The sequence below is a fragment of the Haliotis rubra genome, unplaced genomic scaffold (assembly GCF_003918875.1).
Source record: "Haliotis rubra isolate DU_JTF1 unplaced genomic scaffold, ASM391887v1 Scf11, whole genome shotgun sequence".
Classification (NCBI taxonomy): Eukaryota; Metazoa; Mollusca; class Gastropoda; order Lepetellida; family Haliotidae; genus Haliotis; species Haliotis rubra.
In genome coordinates this window covers 4,735,653-4,751,583 of record NW_025765003.1, presented here as the reverse complement: position 1 = coordinate 4,751,583, position 15,931 = coordinate 4,735,653, and the positions used below count along the sequence as shown (strand labels likewise).

The following is a 15,931-nucleotide window of genomic DNA, read 5'->3' as shown; positions in this document are numbered from 1 at the left end:
TAACTCGGGAAATACCAACACTTAGGCACTCGTGTGGTAAACATAGTATGACAAGGGCGCTCATATAATATCCTCTATATATTTTCCGATAACAAGATTCTAAAGCACTTTTCGACCATTAATGATGAGTTATTTATTCTCTTATCAACGTGTCATATGTTTTGATTGCATGAAATAGGTACCCAGACACCTTAGCGTCAAATGAAAAGGAGATGTAAAAAATCGTCATCATCCTACCATGAGGTGAGGTGAAATTGGGTTTTACGTCGTGATTGAGAATATTTCGCTCATATGACGATGTGCATGCGTGTGTATGTGTATGTGCGGCTGCTTGTACTAGCCCAGACTTAAGTTGGTTTTATAGTGCTAGCCCACTGAGATACCATGCCGCAGTGAAGCATGAATACCTCACTCAGACACAGTATACTGACTCCGAGCCGACCAGTCCTTGTTGTACCAATTAATGCCGAGCGCCAGGCAGGGACCAACAAGTACCATATTTTAACGTCTTTGGGTATGACGCGGTCGGGGATGGAACCCGCGACCTTCCGCTCTACGGGCGGACGCTCTAACCACTACACCACGGAGGTGGTCAATCCTACAATGAATAGCAATTTCACGGGTGTGTGTGTGGGGATGGGTTGGGGTCCTTCAGTTCATTTGCACCTGTTTACACTTCCAGGACAAAAGTGTGTGTGTGTGGAGGGGGTGGGGTGGTGCGCACCCCTGCAGCCCCTCTGGATCCGCCTATGGATACTGACAAAAGTAGAAGCAGGATCGTAGATTGTTGGTGTGCTCAAGGGACGCAACTCTGCACATCTTTATTGTACGAGGACAACCACCACCACACCCCAGTCCCTGGATGGCTTCAGCACAACAGTCACGTGACATCCTTTAAATGAGGTTAACTGGAGCAAGCCATGCAGATAGATAGTAAGACGTAGGTTGATGTACAGCATTGGGGGCTGAAACCACGGCGAACTGTAAGTTTACAAAACAGTTTACATGGATGCAACTGTGTACGTAGCGTGTTGTTTGTTGTCGTCTTATATATAGGTTAGTTTTGTACCACGATGAATACTGCCAGTAGTACACGCACAACACAAATTGTCCAGACAGTGAATGGCCAGAGTCGGTATACAGTTAGAATAACGCTTAGTCTCTGAATATATCTAATTTTGATAGTGACAAATAAACCCATTTAAATTGAAAAGGAGCCCCACGGAGACCAGAAATTCTGAACCTGATGAAATCTAGATTGCTTCACTTAAGGTTTTAGCATTGCAGGGAGGCCCAGGCTGTAGGGAAAATAATGTGGTTCAGGGGCTGCGAGACAGACTAGAATACAGTATGTCTTATACACAATACCTAAAGTTCGCCTCCGTTGTATTTACAGTTCAAGCTTCTAAGGTAATAATTAATAGTTTAAATGACAATTTCTAAAACATAAAAATTAAATGAACATATTGTCGCTCTAACAGACTTGTACTGTCCGCTTATCTAGACTTGAGTCTTCAAAGACTAAATTACAGTACAGCCTTGGAGGAATATGCTACGCTGAGGTTAGACTAACGCTTAGTCCTTTATATATATTTTTTTGATAGTAATAAATAAACCCATTTGAAGTAGCCCCGGTGAGTGGGAACATGGGGAAATCTAGACTTGCTTCATTTTTGCATTGCAGGTAGGGCTAGGTAGTGGGGTAGATAATGTAGTCCAGGGAGACTAAGCTGAGGTGTACGGTGGGGATGTTAAAGGGCGCTCACGGTATTAAATGAAAATACCCACCAATCTGGCTTCACCCGTCAGTAAGAGCAGAGTTCAAGGCATTTCTGATTTTGTTTAAAAAACAAATATAAAAAACCTATTCTATATTTAGTAAAAGGTAAACTTTAATGACTCAAAATATAAGTTTGTGCATGCAACATTTGATTTACGACACTCTGTAGACTATTATCTAATCCCTGAAATAAACATAGTTTACAGAACAATTACTGTAATAAAATGTATTAAAACATATAACAAAAAGTAGAGTAGCCCAGTAACTTCCATATTCCCGAAACTGTTGTAATCTAGGCGGCGGTGGGGTAGCCTAATGGTTAAAGCGTTGGCTCGTCACGCCGAAGACCCGGGGTTCGAATCCCCACATGGGCACAATGTGTGAAGCCCATTTCTGGTGTCCCCCGCCGTGATGTTGCTGGAATATTGCTAAAAGCGGCGTAAAACCAAACTCAGTCAGTCAGTCAGTTGTAATCTAGACTTGCCACACATTACAGACTTCAGGGCTGTACAGGGTATGTTTTTTCAGGGTCCATAAAGCAAAAGTTTCTTTCGCATAACACTACTTGGTTCAGTCCATTGCTATATATAGGGGGTATGGATAACTACAGGGGTCCAGAGGAACATAAGCTGCGTTTCTGCGTAAATTAGGCAAATATTTATGTGAAAACTCAGTTCTATTGCGTACAAGTACGCTTGAATTTTTGTAAATACTCAATAAATTGAACTTACATGCGTACACACAAAAATAGATAAAATAACTGAGGTATATTGGGAGGTTTTATTGGTTTTATTAACTTGGCAACTTGAAGTCTTTCTTGTCGTTTCTCATATTACAGATCAAATATAAACAACAAACACGTAAACCAACATTTAAACTATGTTATATTTTTACAATTAATGGAAATGGCAAAATACCCAATTGAGTTTGAGTGAGGTGGGTACAATTTATTTTATTACTCAAAGGAGAATTAGGATACCCTATTGAGATGAACACAAGCGAGTACATAACTCAATGACCCTGTAGCTCTGTGAGTCCCTCTGACCAGAGGAGGCCATGCATGGGATACATATGACGGACTAATATACCTCTCAGTTTCCTGTATTAAGTAATTCTACAAAGTATCACCATCACCGAGATGTCTTACTATGTATTAGTGTTGGGAATTGGTTGAAATCTTACAATTGATGATTGGTTCAATGCCAACGACCAATCATCGAAAACATTTGGTTAGCGCCCTTTTTTATATTTTCCTATTCCGGTTGTAGTTGCAGATAAGTATAAAGAAAAAACATTTGGTTCTCTGTTGTTGTTTTTTGTTTTATTAAGAAACTGCACAAATTACATTTGCAGATTTCACATCCAGTGTAAAATGATTCAGTTCCAGTGTAACATTAACTTCCCAGATTCTTCAAGAAATATTCAGTCATGACTTTTCAGAAAGTGAAGTGAGTTTTCTAAGAATTAAACACGTTTTCGGGCCCTGACAACGTCCTAGATATGTTCCATCATCAAGTATTTCAGGCCCTGACAACGCCCTAGATATGTTCCATCATCAAGTATTTCAGGCCCTGACAACGTCCTAGATATGTTCCATCATCAAGTATTTCAGGCCCTGACAACGTCCTAGATATGTTCCATCACCAAGTATTTCAGGCCCTGACAACGTCCTAGATATGTTCCATCACCAAGTATTTCCGGCCCTGACAACGTCCTAGATATGTTCCATCATCAAGTATTTCAGGCCCTGACAACGTCCTAGATATGTTCCATCATCAAGTATTTCAGGCCCTGACAACGTCCTAGATATGTTCCATCATCAAGTATTTCAGGCCCTGACAACGTCCTAGATATGTTCCATCATCAAGTATTTCAGGCCCTGACAATCGTCCCTAGATATGTTCCATCATCAAGTATTTCAGGCCCTGACAACGTCCTAGATATGTTCCATCATCAAGTATTTCAGGCCCTGACAACGTCCTAGATATGTTCCATCATCAAGTATTTCAGGCCCTGACAACGTCCTAGATATGTTCCATCATCAAGTATTTCAGGCCCTGACAACGTCCTAGATATGTTCCATCACCAAGTATTTCCGGCCCTGACAACGTCCTAGATATGTTCCATCATCAAGTATTTCCGGCCCTGACAACGTCCTAGATATGTCCTAGATATGTTCCATCATCAAGTATTTCAGGCCCTGACAACGTCCTAGATATGTTCCATCATCAAGTATTTCAGGCCCTGACAACGTCCTAGATATGTTCCATCACCAAGTATTTCCGGCCCTGACAACGTCCTAGATATGTTCCATCACCAAGTATTTCCGGCCCTGACAACGTCCTAGATATGTTCCATCATCAAGTATTTCAAACTCTATTACAGCAGTTCCAAAATCGTTTGTGTTCGATTATGAGAAAATGTGATCGATTGCTTGGTCGTTTGGCCACTGCGACCAATCTTCGATTATTTCAATTAATCGGAACACCACTACTATGTATAAGTAACAAACCATACCAGAGTGAATTGAAAATGTGTCATTCGTGTGGACAGCTGCAGAGGCTGCAAAAGGATGGGGTAAGAAACTTGAATTCGCGAATGTGTTTGTCGGCTATTGTTCAGCCTATTGTTTGTGTAAATCGGAAACAATGCTCTCTGAAGGATCAAGTATGGCATGCAGCAAAGGAAAACTCGACGATTCGCATATTTCCCGTCTCGTGATAACGCAGGCCGACAATGCATAGATAAGGAAGCGAGCAAATAGGAAAGGAAGCTAAGCCGTGGGGGATATAGACTTGCACAAGTCTCTAAGGTACAAATATAATAGCTTAAATGATAATTTCTATAAAATAATAAATAACAGACACTGTCCGCTTATATAGTATTTTATAGTTTTGGACTTGCATTTAGGAGTGGAACACATAAATGGGAAAATGAGACATTATATGAACCAAGTCAGCAAGCAACGGCACCCTTAATTTGGAATGGAGACCTTTACACTATAAGTTGTATGCTTCTCTCGAGAGTAATACGGTCTGATGTACGCCTCTTATTGTAGCAGTGTCACCCGAGCCGGTGAAATTAAAGTATTTTAGGCCGTATTTTACACGAAGGTAAGATAAAGTGTCTTAAAAATTTAAGGTGGGACTGTTACCTGATGAGTCAACAAATCTAATGACAATAAATTTGACATTTAAAACTCCACCTCCGCGTCCGGTCCCAAATTCAAAACTACAGGTAATACAAATCTATTCACAAGCCACTGTATGTTTCTCTCTAGACGACAACAGAGACAACGGGGATGTAATTTGAAACATCAGTTGACTACCCTGAAACAGACTCCTTCAGGTGTTAAGGAAATAATAGGTGTTGAAATTTTATGAGTGGACCACTGAAATCAGTGATGACACTATGTGTTCGCGAAAAGTGACGGAGTGAGTTTAGTTTAACGTCGTACTCAGCATGCAATATTCCAGCTATTTTGCTTCGGTCTGTAAATAATCAAGTCTGGACCAGACAATCCAGTGATCAACAGCTTTAGCATCGATCTACGCAATTGCCAAACGATGGCATGTGTCAACCAAGTCAGCGAGCCTGACCACCCGATCCCGTTAGTCGCCTCTTACGACAAGCATGGGTTACTGAAGATTAATTCTAACCCGGATCTTCACGGGCGGGTTCCCGGAAAGGGTAAGCATGTCCCGTTTTGCAGGTAACACAATTTGCTTTAAAAAGTAAGTATTTATAGCCCGACGCCACAAAGCAGTAGACCTGGCATCATGTGACAGCGGCCTCTGAACTATCAAATATCGATGGCCCAGAAAATCCAGTTTGACGAGTCATTCACAGGTATGGTCATTTCCTGCAGGAATATTGTATGTCTATCAGGGCCGCTTCCCCCATCCCCCATGTTGCTGAGAATGCAAATTGACTGCTGCTGCTACTACTACTACTACTACTACTACTACTACTACTACTACTACTACACAAAATTTACCAAAGCTTGTAAGAGGTCACTAACGGAATCGTAGTGGGGTAGGTGTGTGTGAACGTGTGCGTGTGTGGGGGGTCGGGGGGAAGAGACGGGGCTGTGTGAAGCTGGCCGACTCGGTTGATACCCTTGTCTCAGTTTGGTAGATCAATATCGATGCTCATGACGTCAATCATAGGATTGTCTGGCCCAGAGTCGAATATAATACAGATGAGAATCAGAAATCGGGATGTTGGTGACTGTGGCGTTAAAAATAACAGCGTTTATTTATTTTCTGTGTCGGCAATATTCCAGCTTTGTGAACGCGGTCTGTAAATATTCAGGTCTTGATCAGACAATCCGGTGGCTGATATTATGAGTAATACTGTACACTCGCCCCTTTCCATAACCTGCAAGAAGGAACGCCCCTCTTTCACGAGGACCTGAATTAAATGAATGCTATGATCATAATGGTAACACTGTGGATATCCTGTTTCATCCGGCGTTTACACAACACTGCCTACTTATTTACAGAACGGGCGGTGGAGTAGCCCAGTGGTTAAAGCGTTCGCTCGTCACGACGAAGACCGGGTTCGATTCCCCACATGGGTACAATGTGTGAAGCCCATTTCTGGTGTCCCCTGCCGTGATATTGCTGGAATATTGCTAAAAGCATCGTAAGACTCACTCACTATTTCCAGGACAAGATGGAAACACATCCGAAAGAGCCTAGTGATGATGCTGTTTCCGGGACTTCTGCTGGCGACGTACAACCCAATGTGAATGAAGGGACGCAGCACATGGCTTCGCCAACAGGTGATTACATCTGAAAATACGGAAAATTATCATTGTTCTTGGTACACTGAAATGGCACAGAATCTCAGAATTGCTGTGCTTGAAGTTTACCGTGAATACTCATAGTATTGTTTTGGATCCCCACGATGTCTAGGTTGTAAACAAACACATATGTTTTTTGTTAACAGCCAGTTTCCTTCCTTCCTGCCATTGCCTTCTGAGAGTCATTGGCAACGGTTGCTATGTAAAAACAGCGAGAATATCGGGTGATCTCGTGAAGCGGAAAGTTGACTATTAATAGACACTCTAACCCGCCTTATCCGTTAGAAAGCAAAATATGCATCTTTATTTTTTTTACGAAGATTTCAAAGCGTGTCACTTGACATTTGCTCAAAATTTGTTTTGCTCAGGGCTACAGTATTCAGTGTTTTTGTACATGCTTTCCATAAATTTCATGATAGACACTCGGAAGAGTGAGTGAGTTTAGTTTTACGCCGCACTCAGCAATATTCCAGCTATATGACTGTGGTCTGTAAATAATCGAGTCTGGACCAGACAATCCAGTGATCAACAGCATGAGCATCGATCTACGCAACTGGGATACGATGGCATGTGTCAACCAAGTCAGCGAACTTGACAATCCGATCTGAGGCTATTCCCTACTTTGACTCCTGCCATGCCTTCCTGTGGTGGAAGTTCGGCTTAACAGTTTACTAGCTTGTTAATGAGTCTGTCATGGGCGCCATAGACATATGCTTCTGAACCAAAGAATTGACTGCTCTAAGCAAATATGTTTTATTATTATTTACATTTTATTTTGGTGCTTTATGTCACACATTCTACCCATTTTGGGAATCAAACCCAGCACCTACGGATAACGTCTAAATGATACATCACAAACTCACTCACTCAATGGTGTACCTTTCTGTTGCAGCTCATCTGGCATGCTACAACTTCTCAAACTCCCGTAACGTCTCGCTGTCGTTCGGGGACGTCACATGTAAAGGGTGTCTCTCGCAAGGCAAGACAATTTTTCACCAAGTAGGAGGTTGGATTGATTCGTTTTGCACCTCACCAAAAACGAACTGCGTAATAATGAAATACATGCTGTCTGTGATGTCATAGAGGTGCATGTATATGCACAAAAAGTAGAGTCAGTTGGGCAAATGTCCCCGTTGTGATAAGTCAGTAGAGTAAACAAGGGTCAGTGACCTTTGGCAATGGTCATATTTGAGTCTTGGCATAAAAAGGGCCGAACATACAACCCCATCCCCACCCTCCCTACACACACGCACGCACACGCACGCACACACACACACACACACACACACCACCCAGATATCAGTACAACGCTAAAACAGGAGGCCCCATCTTACCGTAAAGAGGTGGGCAGCAGAGTGAAGCAGATGCAGCCTTGACGACCAACCCAATCCTGCAAGGACTGTGAATGAGTGAGTTACGTTTACTCCGTTTTTTAGCAATATTCCAGCAATATCACGCCGGGAGAACACCATAAATGGGCTTAACACATTGTACCCACGTGGGGAATCGAACCCGGGTCTACGGCTTGATGAGCGAACGATTTAACCACTAGGCTACTCCACCGCCCCGCAAGGACTGTTACGTTTGATAATACCCGGCATGGTGATGACCCACCGGCAGATGGCTTTATTTTGCTAGATTCTTGGCTTTTCTCAAATATATCACCCCAAGTATCAGCTCGTTGGGTTCCAAATCTTCTGACATCTGATCAAATCAAACCAGAGTCTCGTGATAATCTAGCTTTATTTTAAGTTGATTCAGAAAGTTTCTTGAAAGCATTTGTGACTATAGGGCCCGTAAGTAGGCCACGGCACTTTGCGAGACCTTACGTTGTTTAGTACTCCCTGTGACAAACAGTGTTTCATACTTTTTCGAATGGTCTCATTGTTGTCAGTTGACAGTAAGGAACCGATAATTATTGCAGGAATAACAGATTTCTGATCTAACCATCCCCAAATTAGCCAACTATTACGACTTTCAAGATCTGTGACAGCCAAGCATAATTGTACACTTGGTCTGGTCTAGTAAAGTCATATTTGGCGGTCACGCTGGCTTGTCACCGGAAATCTGGTTCCGAAAGTAAGCTGGGCCACGACTCCTATATCGCAAGTTGGCCCTCGCAAAGGGAGCCGGGAACAAGCTTTGTACCGGAAGTAACGTCTCGCGAGAGTTTCAGGAGTAACATAGGTTCAGCAGGTCCCAACAACTTTAACACGAATGGATGGATTTGACATTTCCGCGACTGTCCCATCAGCTGGGAAGGATGTGTCATCGTTGTCGTGGGATACCCAGAATGGCCTTATGGTTGACTATCTTCCACAAGGCTAAACAGTTATAGGCGGAGTATATTATGCTGCACCTTTGCGACACGGGAAACTGAGAAATGGCGTGCTTCCTTTAGGACAATGCTCCAGTCCATAAATTAGGTGTCCTGTAACAATCCACGAACGTTCCTGATCTGATCCCAGATTTTCGAAGCTCTCTGATCTAGAGCTAAGATAGTCATAAGTTAATGTTAATGTATGGCACTTACGACTATCTTAGCGCTAAGAGAGCTTCGAAAATCTAGGCCCTGGTTCATACAGTTCCGTCTGGTTCCTTCAGACTTCTTCTGTTTTTAATATGAAGAAAGCTTGAGCATGAACCCATTTCGATTTGAACGATGACATCACAGAATCTGTCAAGAACATTTTGGACAGCCAGTGGATGTACTTCTACAAAACATCCATCTAACATTGTGTATCAATGAATACCTTTAATGTCTTCAGGTGAAGTCTTTCCAAATGAAGAAGGCGGTGGGGTAGCCTGCTGGTTACAGCGTCCGCTCGTCACGCTGAAGACCCGGGTTCGATTCCCCACATGGGTACAATGTGTGAAGCCATTTCTTGTGTCCCCGCCGTGATATTGCTGGAATATTGCTAAAAGCGGCGTAAAACCCAATTCACTCACTCTTTCCAAATGAGGCTCAGATCTTATCAACCACCTCTCGTATGTACCATAAATTATGTAATGATTACGAATGCATATTGCGATCTTATTTCTTTACAATGTACCGTGCAGTTCATATAACGATGTTAGATTAAAAGCCTTCTTGGCATTGTGGTGAAGGTGAAAATAATTGAAAGTGAAATATTCACATTCAGTAAACATTAATCAATAGCTAAAGAACTCGTTTCAGTTGACATTGACCAACCACTTGATTTTTGAATAGGGTTTGGGTTTGGCTTGGTGTTCTGGTGTTTTATGAAACCAAATTATATTCCTTCAATGACCTCAAATGGTTGGTGCCTAATAAATGGTATTTTAGTATATTTTTTATATTTGTAGAGAGTGTCCGGAATCGTGTTCAGGCACTGGAGGAGGTATTCGTTGGCGTCCATACACTCGGGACAACAAGGCATCTGCTTGACAAGCATGGTCATGTCAGCATATGCGGAGCCCCTGGAGACGGGAAGACAAGCATTGCATTGATGTTGTGTGAGGAATATCGTAATCAAAACTATGAAACATTGTTTGTAGAAAACATTGAACATTTTGAAGTTGATACAATCACTGAACGACGATCTAACATGATGATCGTGTTTGATGACATATTCGGCTGTGTCACATTTCCAGTAAACCTCGAGAAAATTAACAGAGTTTTGAGGGTCCTCGCTGACAGTTTGACTGCACCAGACGGAAAACACGACGAGAAGAGGAGGAGGAAGAAAAAAGACCCAGAGGAAGGCCCAGAATCTGAGGATACGAGTTCTAGCCATGCATTCAAACTTCGTTTCATTTTCACATCGAGAACCTACAACTGGAATGAGGGGTGTTCAAAGTTCCACCAATACAAGATAAATCTCTTCAGCACAGAGACCATTATAGACTTGACTAAAGACTTTCTGACCCCCGATGAAAAGAGATTACTCCTATCGTCATTTAAGAAGAAAGCTCAAAATTGTGATATGTCTGATGAGAACATCAAAGCAATCATTCATTCACAAAATAGTCAGTTTGGGTTTCCTCTTATCTGTAGCCTGTTCTTCCCCAACCCTGTGTTTCAGATGCACAGCGTGGACTTCTTCCAGAACCCTGTTACCTGCTTGAGAGGTGACCTTGACGCCATCATCCGAGAAGGCAGCAACAGATCAGCAGCCCTCATACTCCTCATCCTGTGTGAAAGGAATCTCAACCTTGTCACACTTCAGACAGGAACAGGAGGAAAAGGTACAGACCTGTTCCACGTTGTGAAAGAGACAGTACCATCCTGTACACGAACCAACGTTTGCAAAGAGATTGTAAACTTTGCTGGAACATATTGTATAGTTGAGGACCACATCGCTTCCTTCTCTCACCCGTCGGTATATGATGCTGCAGCATGTGCGCTAAGTCACCTGAATCTTGTGCTGTTGCTGCAGTACTGCTCTCTGAAGTTCTTGAATGAGCGTGTGAGACTGAAGAAGACGCTTCAGACATCAACTACTGATGATGTCACTAACATGATTTACATCAGCCCTGCTCTATACCAAAGTGTCGTAGATAGAATTGCTGAAGGTATCCGACAGAAATGTTTCAAATGGACAGTCACACATCCTGCACTCAGTAACGACACCATTGCCTCGTCCCTTGTGGCCCAATTGGGTGGTGAGTTGACAAGGATAGTGCAACAGACAGACAAAACCTTTGGGAAGTGTTTTCTGTATTGGACGTCACTGACATATAATAATGCACTGTTTAACAGCACTTTGGAAATCATGTGTAGAAAGAAAATGATCTACTTAAATCGAATAAGGAATTTGTTTAGGAAAGACTCGATAAAACGCGAACAAGATCTGTTTTACTGTGCAATAACGTGCATAGAATGTGGAGATCTGTACAAACTGCAACAAATTACATCTTTACTGAAGCGGGATAGGAAATTTGAGGTCAACTTTAAATCACCCAAGAGCAAAACACTTCTCTTAATTGCTGCTGAGTCAGGACATGTTGATGTTTTCAATTTCCTGCTTCAAGAACAGGCAGACATTTTGCTAACTGATCGTGATGGCATGACTTGTCTTCATTACGCCTGTAAATCAGGGAAGCAAGGATATAACCGAAGTTATCCTGAAAGTGTCTCCTGGTATGACCAATGTCACTGATTGGATGGGAAACACAGCAGCAGGAATAAGTGCAGAGTCTGGTTATGATGGAATCTTGAGACTGCTGCTATCGAGAGGAGCAGACGTGACTCTCAGTAACAGAAATGGTTGGAACAGTCTCCTCCTGGCTAGTCGTCAGGGTCATGTGTCGACTGTGAAATATCTGTTATCACTGGACGTTTGTGATATCAATAGGAGAGGCGGATTGTATAAGCAAACACCAGTTATGGTTGCTGCTAAAAGTGGACATTTTGATGTATATGATCTTTTAGTCCGTAAAGGAGTTGATCTCTCGCTCGTTGATGATGACAAAGTAGACAGCCTGATGTTGGCTTGTGAGGGTGGAAATCCAGCTATTGTGAAACACCTCCTATCGCTAAAACAATTTGACGTCAACAAAAGAGGAGTTCATAGCATGACAGCAATCATGATTGCAACCGAAAAAGGAAATTACGATGTTTTTAAACTTCTTTTGTCAGAAGGAGCTGATCTGTCCCTTCTCCTCAGATTCAACCTAAACTGTCTGATGTTGGCATGCAAGGGAGGTAATGTACAAATAGTGAAACACTTGCTTTCTATGAAAACCTTTGCAATCAACAGAAGAGGCGGATGGCATGAAGAAACATCTATTATGATGGCAGCTGAAAGTGGACACTTTGACGTCTATGCACTCCTTGTATCCGAAGGCGCTGAAGTCTCACCAGATATTGGTGACAGAGGAGACTGTCTGATGCTGGCATGTTATGGGGGGAATGTGTCCATAGTGAAACATATCCTGTCACTGAAAACATTCAACGTCAATAGAAGATCAGGGTTGAGTAATGAGACGCCACTTATGGCTGCAATCATGGAAGGCCATTTCAGTATTTATACCCATCTTGTGTCAGAGGGAGCTGATCTGACAGTTATGAATGACTACAGGACAAATATGTTGATGCTGGCATGCGTGGGGGGTAACCTGTCTATCGTCAAGCATCTTCTTGCCATGAAAATCTTTGACATCAACAGCAAAGGAGGGCCAGATAACATGAGTGCGGTTCTGTTTGCAGCAGAAAATGGACACTCTGATGTTTTCGATGTCCTTGTATCAGAGGGCGCTGATCTCTCAGGTACTCAACGATACAACAAAAACTGTTTAATGGTGGCATGCACCAGTGGTAATGTGAATATAGTTAAACATCTTCTATCAACCAAGTTGTTTGATATAAACGAAAGAGGCGGATGGAACACCGCGACGCCAGTGATGATGGCTGCTAGACGAGGACACTACGATGTTTATCATCTCCTTGTGACACAAGGTGCTGACCTTTCCCTAACGGACGTCGACAGCCAGGACATTCTCATGGTGGCGTGTAAAGGTGGTAATCTGTCTATCATCAAACATCTCTTTTCTCTGAAAGATATAGACGTAAACAGACGGGGAGGACACAAACGCCAAACTCCCATTATGTTGGCTGCTGAAAATGGAAATGTTTCTGTTTTTGATCTTCTGGTGTCTGAAGGTGCTGATCTCACACTTTCTGATGTGGACGACAGAAACTGTTTGATGCTGGCGTGCTACGGTGGAAACCTGTCCATTGTGAAACATCTCCTCTCTTTGAAAACATTCGACTTCAACAGAAGAGGAGGGAAGTACAACCAAACACCACTTATGGTGGCAAGTGAACGGCAACATCATCGTGTTTATGCTCTTCTTGTGTCAGAGGGAGCAGATCTGTCATGTTTATCTGGGAATCCTGACCGTCACTGAAAGTAGGAATGTGGTCATCTTTAAACAATCTTGATTTTATGAATGGTTGACCAGACGTTGCTCTAACATACACCATAAAACCATTTCACTGATGTTAAAGCACCATATTAAACATCACTGACACTAGGTGTGTACGTATAGCTTTGAATCACTTCTCATGCTCATTGGTTCAGTCATAACACGAGGTGGGACACAAGAGTGCCGATCACACATTGTACCAATGTCGAGAACCAGACCTGCACATGGGCATTCGACGTTAGGGACGAATACTGCAACCACTTGCTGTACTGAATGCTACCTCACTAATGTTATGTGTGGTTAACTGAACGTTGAACTAAGCGACACCACAAATTTGAAAACTAATTTGAAAATAATTTGTAAAGTTGAATGGTTTTTTGCATGTGCTTTTTGAAATTTTGTTAAAATTCAGTGAAATACGGACGTCTCCGAAAGAGATTGTAAATTGTCACACAAATCCGGTGATTCACCATGACAACCCATGCTGGGGAATTTCATAGTTACCCAGTGGAATGACTGGTGCTCAGATCTTATGTCGTGTGATGTTTATTCACATGCGTCTCATAGAAATCCTGGATTACCGTTCTAATTGACAGTTTTCTCTGAGGATCTCCATAGATTTGGGGGACTTTTGGAAAAAGATAATCTGCAGCAAAAATATTTATCAGGTTTGAAAAGTAAAAATACGTCTATCACTGAAGATCAGGGTGTTACAGAAGTAATCAGGCGAATGTTTGGTAACTTATCCATTCAAACTGAGGACACCTGGACAAAAATGTTTTGCAGCGCTGACCGAACAAAATGGTCAGCTCCCCCTCCCCGAAGTATGTCTGGCACCTGAATTCGTCTCAACTTAGTGATTTAAAAGCTTTCTCTGTCAATTTTAGTCTTTGTCCACTAAATGTCGATTAACACTGAGAACCACGAAGAATGTCAATGACAACAGTAAGCATGCGATGTATGTTCATAGTTGAGACGAACGCTGCTTTGAACATTAATAGTATTGCGGTATGGTGTGGCCGCTAAGTCATAGACATATGCCCTGTTGGTGAAACCCACGAGCACAACTTAGAAACCAAACAGGACGAACAAGGATTCGACACATCATGGGTTTCTGGCGTGTCCGGGGAACACAGTTCTGCAAACCAAACGTCGGCGCCTCTGAGGACTGTGGACCCGTGAAGATCCGGGGTAGAATAGGTCTTCAGCAACCCATGTGCTTGCCATAAAAAGGCGACTATCTTGTCGTAAGAGGCGACTAACGGGATCGGGTGCACCATGGTCAGTTTCGCTGACTTGGTTGACACATGTCATCGGTTCCCAATTGCGCAGATCGATGCTCATGCTGTTGATCACTGGATTGTCTGGTCCAGACTCGAATATTTACAGACCGCCGCCATATAGCTGGAATATTGCTGAGTGCGGCGTAACACTAAACTCACTCACTCACTCTCTCTGAGGACTGTGCCACAGCATCCACACGTGGCCCCGATTTAATTCAGATGTTATAAGAATGATTAGAACTATTCTTTCTAAAATGTTGTTTAGACTTCAAACTTATTTTTTCCTTTATATACTTGACCGCAAAAGAACATGTTAGCATGTTTTTCAATCCAAATTGACAGTTATTACCAGCATCAGTGTTTTCTGATGAAAAAGCATATCGTAGTAAAAGGTTCCGTATGACATTCGTGAAAATGTAAATGCACGCGCAAGTCATGACAACCCTACCAATAAAAGCGAGCCCCTAACTCGCCTGAAATAATTTTTGTTTGACACAATCGCCATGCCACGACTTACGAGAGATCCGAGAAACCAAGCCTTGAGACAATTGCAAGTTGACCGGGCTGCACGGAGGGTAGGTAGCCAATTTTAATGTTCAAGTTGGGACAATCTACCGACTGCTGGAGCGGTATCTGGCCACTAACAGCATCCAAGACCGTCCACGCAGTGGGCGACCTTCAGTAACATCACGTCAAAACCGACAGATTGTGCGCAACCATCTGCAGGATCGCTTCGCCAGAGCACCGGACTGACTGAGTTTGGTTTTAGGCCGCTTTTAGCAATATTCCAGCAACATCACGGCGGGGGACACCAGAAATGGGCTTCACACATTGTGCCGATGTGGGGATTCGAATCCGGGTCTTCGGCGTGACGAGCCAACGCTTTAACCATTAGGCAACCCCACCTCCCCCAGAGCAACGGAAACAGCGCGCCATACCATTGGGAGTCACAACAGACCCACTAGTGCCGATACAGTGCGTCTACGTTTGCGTGGAGGAAACTCTGCTGTCGTGGTCCTGTCCTCACCGCTCGTCACCACCAAAACCGATTGCAATGGGCAACTCAGCATCGAAATTTTCGTTATCGACAACGGAGAACTGTGCTTTTTTCTGATGAAAGCCGATATTGTGTTTCGACAGCCGATGGCAGAGTGAGAGTGTGGCAAAGGC

General features: G+C 42.9%; 2 protein-coding genes across 2 annotated transcripts; both read left to right on the top strand.

The window, feature by feature from the left end:
- Positions 1 to 837: 837 nt before the first annotated feature.
- LOC124285317 lies at positions 838 to 11,756 on the top strand. The gene is made up of 4 exons (XM_046721530.1): positions 838 to 983; positions 6,452 to 6,566; positions 7,480 to 7,566; positions 9,915 to 11,756. Exons 2-4 carry the CDS (start codon positions 6,458 to 6,460, stop codon positions 11,708 to 11,710), a joined length of 1,992 nt encoding a protein of 663 aa, XP_046577486.1. The 5' UTR covers positions 838 to 983; positions 6,452 to 6,457; the 3' UTR covers positions 11,711 to 11,756.
- LOC124285326 (ankyrin repeat and KH domain-containing protein mask-like) lies at positions 11,756 to 14,055 on the top strand. Its single transcript, XM_046721537.1, has one exon. The coding sequence runs from the start codon at positions 11,937 to 11,939 to the stop codon at positions 13,458 to 13,460; it is 1,524 nt and encodes a 507-aa protein (XP_046577493.1). The 5' UTR covers positions 11,756 to 11,936; the 3' UTR covers positions 13,461 to 14,055.
- The last annotated feature ends 1,876 nt before the right edge of the window (positions 14,056 to 15,931 follow it).

What these genes read in the sequence shown, in the direction of transcription:
- LOC124285317 (XM_046721530.1), top strand. Translation starts at nt 6,458, where the DNA reads ATGGAAACACATCCGAAAGAGCCTAGTGATGATGCTGTTTCCGGGACT. An exon ending in GCACATGGCTTCGCCAACAG is followed by an intron (nt 6,567 to 7,479) that starts GTGATTACATCT and finishes TTTCTGTTGCAG; the next exon opens with CTCATCTGGCATGCTACAAC. An exon ending in TAAAGGGTGTCTCTCGCAAG is followed by an intron (nt 7,567 to 9,914) that starts GCAAGACAATTT and finishes TTATATTTGTAG; the next exon opens with AGAGTGTCCGGAATCGTGTT.
- LOC124285326 (XM_046721537.1), top strand. Translation starts at nt 11,937, where the DNA reads ATGGTTGCTGCTAAAAGTGGACATTTTGATGTATATGATCTTTTAGTC.